The 10327-nt window shown below is 58.4% G+C and overlaps 2 protein-coding genes across 2 annotated transcripts; one reads left to right on the top strand and one right to left on the bottom strand.

The window, feature by feature from the left end:
• The first annotated feature begins 1737 nt into the window (after nucleotides 1-1737).
• Nucleotides 1738-4693, top strand: APOC3 (apolipoprotein C3). The gene is made up of 5 exons (XM_080817844.1): nucleotides 1738-1859; nucleotides 2168-2337; nucleotides 2989-3056; nucleotides 3223-3346; nucleotides 4405-4693. Exons 3-5 carry the CDS (start codon nucleotides 3002-3004, stop codon nucleotides 4526-4528), a joined length of 303 nt encoding a protein of 100 aa, XP_080673970.1. The 5' UTR covers nucleotides 1738-1859; nucleotides 2168-2337; nucleotides 2989-3001; the 3' UTR covers nucleotides 4529-4693.
• Nucleotides 4694-6991: 2298 nt separating this feature from the next.
• Nucleotides 6992-9660, bottom strand: APOA1 (apolipoprotein A1). Its single transcript, XM_080817843.1, has 5 exons — nucleotides 9545-9660; nucleotides 8956-9164; nucleotides 8680-8742; nucleotides 8335-8488; nucleotides 6992-7677 (listed from the first exon to the last, which is right to left on the bottom strand). Exons 3-5 carry the CDS (start codon nucleotides 8720-8722, stop codon nucleotides 7074-7076), a joined length of 801 nt encoding a protein of 266 aa, XP_080673969.1. The 5' UTR covers nucleotides 8723-8742; nucleotides 8956-9164; nucleotides 9545-9660; the 3' UTR covers nucleotides 6992-7073.
• Nucleotides 9661-10327: the final 667 nt, after the last annotated feature.

The following is a 10327-nucleotide window of genomic DNA, read 5'->3' as shown; positions in this document are numbered from 1 at the left end:
GGGACAGGCCAGAACGGAAGAGTGACATGGGCACAATTGCTCTCTGCCCTCCCGAGTGCTCAGTTCTTTCAGTGACCAAATCAGCTTCCTTTCCTCCCCCACCCCATTGGCAAAATCTGCTCAGGAAGAGGTCTGAGTGACTAGCGAGGGTCTCATCTCTCCAAGCTGTTTAGTAACAGTGTAGGTCACTGAAGCCCTGTGTTCTGTTTCCCAGCTCTACCCGTGGTGGGCTCTGTGTGCTTGGGTACATCTCAGCCCCGTGAGCCTTAGGTTTCTTACCTACAAAATGGGGTTATTAATATCTACTTCACAGGAATCTATTTGCATTTTAACAGAATACAGGATCTAAGTCAAAGAAATGAATTTCTAATGGAGAAACTTCAAGTCTCAGGCAATAATAAAGAATTCTGAGGGTGGAACCAGGCCACTTTCTTCAGCCTTTGATTTCGTATTGATGGGTTAGTTGCTTCTTCCTGAGAGGATGGCTGCCTGCCAAAAGCCCTGTTTCTACACTGGGGGCTCCTCCTGCCTTCAGAGTGTGCTGTCTGGGGATAGACAAGGTATTTGGGAGGAAGAGAGATTTATCAAGCCCCCTCCATGAACCAGTTACTTTGTATATATACCTCATTTACTTTACACCACAGCTCTTGGCTTATTGGCATTCTTTTTTTTAAAATTTTTTATTATTTTAATTACTTTTCAGTGTACTAGAATTCATTGTTTATGCACCACACCCAGTGCTCCATGCAATACGTGCCCTCCTTAATACCCACCACCTGGTTCCCCCAACTTCCCACACCCCCCCGCCCCTTCCAAACCCTCAGATTGTTTTTCAGAGTCCATAGTCTCTCATGGTTCATCTCCTCCTCCAATTTACCTCAACTCCCTTCTCTCCATCTCCCCATGTCCTCCATATTATTTCTTATGCTCCACAAATAAGTGAAACCATATGATACTTGACTCTCTCTGCTTGACTTATTTCACTCAGCATAATCTCTTCCAGTCCCATCCATGTTGGTACAAAAGTTGGGTATTCGTCCTTTCTGATGGAGGCATAATACTCCATAGTGTATATGGACCACATCTTCCTTATCCATTCGTCCGTTTTGAAGGGCATCTTGGTTCTTTCCACAGTTTGGCGAGCGTGGCCATGGCTGCTATGAACATTGGGGTAGAGATGGCTCTTCTTTTCCCTACATTCTATTCCCTTTTTCAAGGGAGTTAAAATGAGGCTCTGAGATGTTAGGTCTCTGGCCCTGGGTCATATGAATCAGTGTCAAAGGCATTGTTCAAACCGAGGATTTCTTGTCTCCAAAGTCTCAGCCTTCCCGATCCTGCTATCCAGGCTATGGTTCCCAGTACGGGCCCAGGGATACCTTACCCCAAGCAAGGCCCGTGGCCTCTCCGGGACAGCCCCTGCAGAGCTCCTCTGCACCCTCTCCCTACCAGACTGGCCACACCACCATCTTGCTTCCTTCCAGCTCCCTGCCCAGCCAAGGGGCCATGAGGGCTGCCGTTTCAAAGCTAAGGAAACCAAGACCCAAGGTGAGAGGTGCTCAGTGCTGGAAATCGATCCCGGCCGGCACCGTCCGGGGGAGGCCTCAGCCTTGAGCCGCAGCTGCTGCCCCAGGGAATGTTATCAGTGGGTCCAGAGGGCAGGGGGAGGAGGGGAGGGAGGGTGGGACAAAGGCCTTGGGCTCGGGCAGACTTTGCTGTTCTCCCACCACCCCCTGCCCTGGGCTCAGCTCAGGGAGGCTCCTGGGTGAGCAGTACCTGGGATGGGAGGGCAGAGGCGCAGGTGCTGGGAAGGGGGCTGTGTGAACTCCACTGCGTGGCCCTCCCCACAGAAGCCTCTGCCCGTAGGTCTTCTGTGACTTCACTCTAGACACCCCACCCCAATACTGAGTTGTTCCCGAGGCTTCTCAGTTTGCAGGGCGAGGGGGTGGGGGCTGGGGAGGGATCTACAAGCCTCTTGCGAAGGGCTGAGATGGGCCCAGAGGCCCCTGGCTGGTGCTCTAATCTCCCTCCCCTATCTCCAGCCTCTCCCTGGGGAGTCAGGCTGCTTGAAAAAATGGGATCTCCACGGGGCCTGAACCCTTTTGGGCCACAGGGTAGCAGAGCAGGGTAGGCACCAGGGGACCCAGAGATTTCCCAACTCTCCCAGCAGGCCTGGCTGCATCTGGGCACCTTGCCTCAGGCCCTGGTCTAGATTGATCAGCAGGTGACCTTTGCCCAGCTCCCTGAGCCCTCCGCGCCCCCTGTCCAGGAGACAATATAAAACAGGCCAGAGCCCTCTTGTCTGTCTATTCAGCTCATCCCAGGAGGGAGCTGCTCCAGGTAATGCCCCCTGGGGAGGAGGAGGAGGGTGAGGGAGAGAGGAGAGCGGGATGGAGGGGGCACAGCTGCGTCCCTGCCTGCACCAGCCAGCACAGTCTGGAGAAAAGCCTGCTGGGGCCAAGGAAGCCACAGGGCTGGGGGAGCAGCTCCCACCTCCAGGTGCACACTGGGGGAAACCGAGGCCCACGGAAGAAAGGGCACTTGCCCAAAGCTGCATCGGGTGTGGTGGCACAGCTGGGACTGGAACTGGCCCCAGATGCGCACGCTCTGCCCTCATTGTGCATGGTCAGGGCCGCAAGGAGCCTAGAGCCGCACCCTACTCCAGACGGGAAAACTGAGACCTGGATGGGGGGCAGGGATCTCCCCCAAGTCACCTAGCATGTTAGTGGCAGGAACGGGGCCAGAACCCAGGTGTCCCGACTCCTGGTCTGATGGGTTTTCTGCCCTCTCCCTCGGGGCCCACGCTCCCCCTCAGCCTGGCCCTGGAGGCCCTGGTGTCTGAAGGCCCTTCATCTCCCACATTCGCTGGCAGCAGGCCCTTTCTCCTCCTGGCTTGACCCAGCTCAGGATCTACTGTTGGGGCCACAGCACTTCCCCAGAGGAGAGGGGTGGCGGGGGTTAAGGTACTCCTCACAAGACGCTTCCCTGCAGGAACAGAGACACCATGCAGCCCCGGGTCCTCCTCGTCGCTGCCCTCCTGGTGCTCCTGGCCTCTGCCCGTAAGCAGCTTCGTGGGGACTGGGCTAGGGCTGGGGCGAGGGTGGCTGTCTGCCTGGAGGACCCTTGGGGATGGCTTGAGGATCCCGGGCCCTGGTGGGTGGCCGGGCAGAAGCCAAGGGCTCCCCAGAGGCCGATCCATCCCACTCAACCCTGCTGTCCCGGCAGGAGCTCTGGAGGCGGAGGACCCCTCCCTGCTGGGCCTTATGCAGGGATACATGCAGCACGCCACCAAGACCGCCCAGGACACGCTGACCAGCGTGCAGGAGTCCCAGGTGGCCCAGCGGGCCAGGTATGACCCGAGTGTCTGTGCTCAGTACCAGCTCCTGCCCCCGACTCAGGAGGGCCCTGGCAGTGGGGCTGGGGCTCTCTCCCATCCACCCAGCACCTGCACGACTCCGAGCCTCTATGAGACGGGGCCCCTCCCAGGGCTTCCTTGGGCTGCAGGGGGAGAGAGGGGAGAGCCGGGACTGCCTCCTTCCTTTCTCCTCCCGGCTGCTCCTCCTGTCCGAGGGCCCTCCTTTCTCCTTTATGGACCCTGCAAGACTCTGAGGAAGGCCCCGTCAGCTCTTGCTGCCCTCTCTTTACTAGTGGAGCTTGGCCTGGGAGCTTCTATCCAACCTAGTTTCGGCTGTGTGTGTGTGTGTGTGTGTGTGTGTGTGTGTTTCTGCCTTGTGCCAAGCCCTGGGGCCCGGTGTGAGCAGAAGTCCCTCTTTCCCCTCCCATCCTGCCCTGCCTCTAGTCCTCCCCTCTCTCAGCTCCCTTCCCTGCCATCTCCCCGCACCGCCCACCCCTGAGTCAGCCAGCATTTCCATTGCTGGGGCATTCAGATTCTTAGAAGCTGCGGAGTGGGTATGATATTTGCCGTTTTGCAGATGAGACAATCGAGGCTCAGAGAGATCCATGACCTGCCCCCGATCACACAGCTAATTTACGCTCTGATGATTTTCCGAATGAGAGACTGCGTCCCTCTGCCCCACCCCACTCAGAGCCACCAGGTCGTGCAACCCTAGTAGGCATCATTTGCTTAGAGCAGACCAATAGCTGGGGCCTTACGCATCTCCCACTCGATCGCTCCTGTCCAACTTGCCTCAGACCCGGGGGTGGCACCAAGGTCTGCCCCAACCCGGAGGAACAGGCCGGACTTGGGCTAGGGTCCCATCGCTCCCTTCAGCATCTCTTCTGCCGGGGTGACAGGTGAAAGGGTCCCTGCCTGAGGTCTCAGGGGCGCTGCTCGGTGAGGTTGAGAGGGTCGGGGGAGAGGCAGTGGTGATATGGTGGGGGCCCCACTGCCTTCAGATGAGCTCTCACGCCCACCTCCGTGGCTTCCTCTCACTGATTTAACCCCAGGGGCTGGATGACGGAGAGTTTCACTTCCCTGAAAGACTACTGGAGCACGTTTAAGGGCAAGTTCTCTGGGTTCTGGGATACAGCTTCTGAGGTCCAGCCGACTCCAGCCTTGGAAATCTCTTGAGACCTCGACACCCCAAGTCTTCCTGCCCACCCTCCTTGCCAGCTCCTTGGACACGCCCGAAAGTCACTTGAGAATGACAGCATTCTCACCTCCCACCCCAGCCCAGACCTGGCCCAGCCCCAAGCTTGTTGTCCTCCCAATAAAGCTGGATGAGAAGCTGCCTGAGTGGGACATCCCATGCGTGCCATGTATGTTTGGGATGGGCTCTTTTGCGCGTGGGCACGGGGCTGAGTCCAACTCGGGTAGGTTGCCTGAGCTGACCTGTGGGACACATGCCCCTCCTGGTCCTCTCAGCCAGACTTGAGAGGAGGAGGCTAATGGGGAGTGTTTGGAGGAAGATACCACTAGACTCTGGTCTTGGCGTCATCATTTTACATCAGCCTCAGTTTCTCATCTGTAAAGTGGGAGCAAAAATCTTTTTTAAGATTTTATTTATTTGTTTGACACAGAGAGAGAGATCACAAGTAGGCAGAGAGGCAGGCAGAGGGGGAGGGGGAAGCAGACTCCCTGCTGAGCAGAGAGCCCGAAGCGGGGGGTGGGGGGGCAGGGGGGGCTGTCAATCCCAGGACCCTGAGATCATGACCCGAGGTGAAGGCAGAGGCTTAACCCACTGAGCCACCCAGGCGCCCCCGTTGCAGATTTCTTGAATGAATGAATGAATGAATGAATGAAATAAGACTGTGCACAACATCTGGTCATTGTTGTGGCTATAGGCTAAACTGAATTCCCCGAGACCAGAATCAGAGTGAGGGAATCCAGTATTCCAGAAGCTAAGAAGGAACTCAGAGTTACCCAACAGAGGCGTTTCCCATGTGTCCCCACCATCCAACAGATGTTCACCTCAGGGAGTCTCAGAATCACAGGCCCTCGCTCTTCTAATGATAAAACTGAGGCTCAGAAAGGTGAAGGCCCTGGCCCAAGGTCATGGAGTCCACAAATGATGGAGCCAGACCTCAAGCCCAGCTCAGCTGACACAGAGAAAACTTAGTTACTCGGACGCTGGGTGCCAGAGGGCTCCTTGATATATCTTGGTGGCATCGATTCATCCAGGCCCACTTGGAGACATCTGCTCTCTCTTTGGAAATCCACCTGGGCTTCTCTTCTGGCCCAGCGGGACCAGGGATCCCAGTACCCACACCTGGAAAGGGTTCTCACCCAGATCTTGCCTTGACACCCATTGCGGCTCTGGATGGTTAGGAACTACAGAGCCCACTCCTTGATCCAAGAGTTGTTGAGACACACCGGAGTTGGAGGAGGGGCAGGGGGTCAAAGGCCTTGTGGGGGGCTGGGAGGGAAAGCTCCATCAGTGCTCTGCCCAGGTCTCTGATCTGTGAGGCCATGCGCACACACACAGGGGCGCATGTGCCTGAGTGTGGAGAGTGGCTGGCGGTGGCCAGGGGTGTATGCTTGGGAACGTGGTATGCCTGTGTGCACAGCCGTGTGAACTTGAGTGCCTGGCCGCACGCTTTAAAAAAAAAAAAAAAGGACCTTGGATGGGTCTGGAAAGGGCAACCCAGCCCATCCTGCTCTTTGGCCTTGCTTGGCGAGGAACTTAAGCTTCAGCTTTCTCATCCGAGCTGTGGATTTGGTGGCCGTCTGCCCAGGATTTGGGGAAGAACACAGTGGGATGACGGGTATGAGTGCATCTTGGAAATACAAGTGGCTGATTCCCTGTAAGAGGTGGGGATTGTTGTTCTGACCAGGCTTGGGGCCCCGTGGTGGTGGTGGTGGCGGGGGGGATGGCTGGCTGACACAGCTGTGCAGGAAGAAACATGGGCCATTTCTGGAAAGGGCAGGACTGTGAGGAGTGCCATGTAACCCTTGTAAAATAAAGAAAGGAAGCATCTGTTTCTTCATTTTTTAAATGACTAAAGGAGGAAGGAGCAAAGGCCAAGCTCTTCATGTGAGCCTGCCCCCATCCTTCCAGCCCCAGCAGCTCCCTGAGGCCCACCCCAGCTGGCCCTGAGTCGGAGGGCTGCCAGAGGGTCCTGGCGGGGGTGGGGGGACGGCACAGTGGTGGGGGGCGCTGGGGGTTGGAGGGAGCCCTGTTTCTTGAGGTCCTCAGAAAGGGCTGCAGTCCTTATCTGAGGCTCTTGCTGGGCATTTAACATTGGATTGTCTGTCACCTGGCCTGGTCCTCTCTTACTCCTTTCTGTTTGGCGGTCCTTGGGAAGGGGGCTCTGGTGCACTACCTCCCTCCTAACAGCCAAGCCCTCACAGGTCTGCAACCTTAAATGAAGGCCCTGAGGGGCTCAGGTTCCAACTGATGGGCTGCAAAATCAGCAGGGAATTTCCTGCTCCCCCCACCCGACCCCGGCCCAAAGGCCCTGCCCCCACCCCCTTCCTCCCATGGTCCGCACCGGCTCCCGTCCTCCCAAAAAAGAATTTACAGTTTTCGGAGCATATTTTATTGTTTAAAAATCGTAAGTGAAGCTTCAAAACACACGCAGCCCAACACAGGCGTCCCACTTTGGAAACGTTTATTCTAAGAACCCGATGCGCCGAAAGGGGAGCCCCGGGAGGGGTTCCTCGGGTCCGGGGCGCATCACTGGGCGTTCAGCTTCTTGGCGGCCTCATCGACGGCAGCCAGCAGGCTGATCTTGAAGCTCTCCAGCACGGGCAGCAGGCCCTGGCGGAGGTCCTCGAGCGCGGGCTTGGCCTTCTCGCTGAGGGCGCTCAGGTGCTCGCTGGCCTTGGCGTGGTACTCGGCCAGGCTGGCGCTGCCGCCCTCCTTGAGCGCCTGCAGCCGGGTGGCCAGGCGCTCACGCAGCTGGTCGCTGTAGGGGGCCAGCTGCGCGCGCAGCGCGTCCACGTGGGTGCGCGCGCGGTCCCGCAGCTCCTCGCCCAGCGGGGTCAGCCTCTCCTGCAGCTCCTGCAGCTTCTGGCGCGCGCCCTCGCGCAGCTCCGTGCCCAGCGGCGCCACCTTCTGGCGGTACAGCTCCACCTCCTCGTGCCACTTTTTCTGGAACTCGTCCAGGTAGGGCTGCACCTTCTGCTTCACCTCCTCCAGGTCCTTGCTCATCTCCTGCCGCAGCGCCTCTGTCTCCTTTTCCAGGTTATCCCAGAACTCCTGGGTGACCGGGCCGATCTGTTCGCGCAGCTTGGCCACCGTGCCGCTCAAGCTGTCCCAGTTGTCCAGGAGTTTCAGGCTGAGGAGTTGGAGAGGGGAGAGCGAGGGGCTCAGGGGTGGCTTCCCTGGCATCCGGGTCAGCCTGGCGCCCCGGCCTGGCTGTGGGGACGCCCAAGCAGCACCTGTCCCCGATGGGCATCAACCCCGGGGGGCCGAGCCTGGCCTGGCTTTCCCCACACCCCACCTCCCCCAGGCCAGCTGGGTGCCACGGTCCTCCTCCTCCACCGAGGAGCTAGCAGAGACAGAGCTGGGTTGGGTGCCCCGTCTTGTCTGTCCCCAAAGCTGGGCCTTAAGGACCTCATCTCTATACTTGGAGTCCATCGTCCTCTGGAGACGGCCCTCCCTGTTGCTGGCCAGGAGCGGAGGAGGGAGTTAATGGGAAGGGGCTTGTTGCCCTCCGAGCAGATGATGGGGCTGTGATTGCTGACTGGGCAGCACAGACCTGCCCCTTGCTAGGGTGCTATGGACCTTATTCTCCCTAAAATGAGTACTGAGATGCTGGTTATTTGGGGATCCCATTCTGGATTTTTTTCCAGGCCTTCTATGGGGCCCAGGAAATAGCAGGTGGGGATTCGGCCAGTCTGGGTACATCTTACCATAGGCCTCTCTGCCTCGCAGGACCAGCCACCGCTGACCCTGTCCCCCAGCCCCTCCCAGCCCCGGGTTGGGTCCGTACTTCAGCTGTTTTCCCAAGGCGGAGGCTTCAAACTGGGCCACATAGTCTCTGCCGCCGTCTTTGACTGCGTCCACGTACACGGTGGCTAAATCCTTCACTCGATCCCAAGGTGACTGGGGTTCATCTTGCTGCCAGAAATGCCGAGCCTGGCTCCCTGGGGTGAGAGGGGAGACCCAGATCAGGCCAGCTCTGCACCGGGCTGGCTTAGAGGCTTAGAGGCAGGTGAAGGGGATGAGTGAGAAACTCTGTTCCCTGTGTCCTGGAGGGTGGCCCACAGGGGCTTAGGGAGAAGCCCCCCCCCACCACCACCACCATGGTTGGCTTCCTAGGTTGGGGGGCACCTACCCGTGAGGAAGAGCACAGCCAAGGTCAGCACCACCGCTTTCATCCTGAAGGGATGTGGGTGACCTGGAGGAGAAGAGGGTCCCAGCTGAGTGGGGCAGGCCTCTAGTGTGTAGAGCCCAGGGCTCCCCCACCCATTTTACCAGGGGTGGAGGAGGCAGGGCACAGCGTGGGAGAGGGTCTCAGTACCCAGAGCCCCCGCATGGGGCAGAGTCTGGGGCCAGGACCCCAGACTGGATGCCCCGAGTAGGAAGCGGGGGAGCAGGCAGCCACACTCACCTCGAGGATTCCCGCGATCTCTGAGCTGCCCGCTCTCCCAGCCGATTTATGTCTCCAGGAGGGGGCGGGGCTGGGAGGCTGACGAGCCCCGCCCAGGCCTTGCCGCTGCTCACTGGTCCTGGCGATGTGGAACTTAGAGGTCAAGGATCAGCTCTGTCCCCGGGGCCGGGGCCGGACAAATAGAGTGGGCAAACAGGAAGCTGCGGGGGCTGCAGGGCCAGGGATCAAGGGTTCAGGAGGGGGCCAGAGGGTGCGGGTGCAGGCCTGCAGGCCCTCAGGGTAGGGGTCATCGGCACCCATCCCTTCTCCTGGGGGGATGTGTGCCCAACGTTGTTGGCTGTGCCAGTGCGGCCGGGAATGGAAGCAAGAGACGCCAGCTGGCCAGGGGTGCCTGGGACTCCTCCCCCAGGAGATGTCCTCCCCCACGGTCCCCTTGCATTCCAGGGAGATGACTCTGCCCCCACCCTGTCCTTCCCTCCATGGGCAGCAGACACTCTCCCCGCCCCAACACCCTGCGGCCTCTTTTGTCCCAGATGGTCAGCATATCTCTCTCCAGGCTCTCCCAGACCTCCCAAAGCCTTATCCTCACCTCAAGGGGACCTGTGGTGCCAAGGAGCAGCCTGGGCAGAGCAGAGAGGGCTTTGTGGCTCCCAGACTGAGATTTCGGGGACTTCGGACATTTCCACACCAATTCTAGAGACCAACACGGAGTTGCCTGCTTTCGATTTTGTCATGTAAAAATGTTCCCCACCCCCCCAAACCCCACCCATCTCTACCACGACCAGCACTTCAAAAAAGAAAAGTTTTTCTTTTAACATCACAAAAGGGCCTCATGTCAGAACAAAGGGCAGTCACTTAAGCGAACCCCTACATCTTTGCACTGTTGCTGTGCACATGTGGGTGTGCACACTCTAGTGGAGACCGGACTTCAGCAGCTCCCGGGGCAGGCCTAAGGCCCTCTGCCTAAGGAGAGCCGCAGGAGACCTGGTTACTCCCTTCATTTTGCCTCCCACTTGTGAAATCCTGGAGGAGGATCGGGGGCCAGTTAGGTCATCTCTCTGAGCCTCCGTTTCCTATTAGTAAAATGGAGACCAAAATGGTGGGGCTGTTGGAGGACCCGGGGAATCCTGTAAATAAAGGCAAGGCGTCCTGTGCTTCCTTGCTTGATGGTGTTTGCAACGCTGCTCTGCCAAAGGGGTCTCTTGGAAGGCTCGGCACCTCCAAGCCCAGCTCACTGATGGCTGTGGGGGCCCAAGCCGAGAGGCTCTGTGGGACCAACTACTCCGGCCTCTCCCCTCCCTGCCGTCTTACAGATGAGGAAACTGAATTTGCCCCAGGTCTCTGGTCTCTTAGCAAAGGAGAGGCAGGGCTG

The sequence above is a fragment of the Martes martes genome (genome assembly GCF_963455335.1).
Source record: "Martes martes genome assembly, chromosome: 10".
NCBI lineage: Eukaryota > Metazoa > Chordata > Mammalia > Carnivora > Mustelidae > Martes > Martes martes.
The sequence above is the reverse complement of the archived record's forward strand: the minus strand, read 5'-3'. Positions and strand labels throughout refer to the sequence as shown.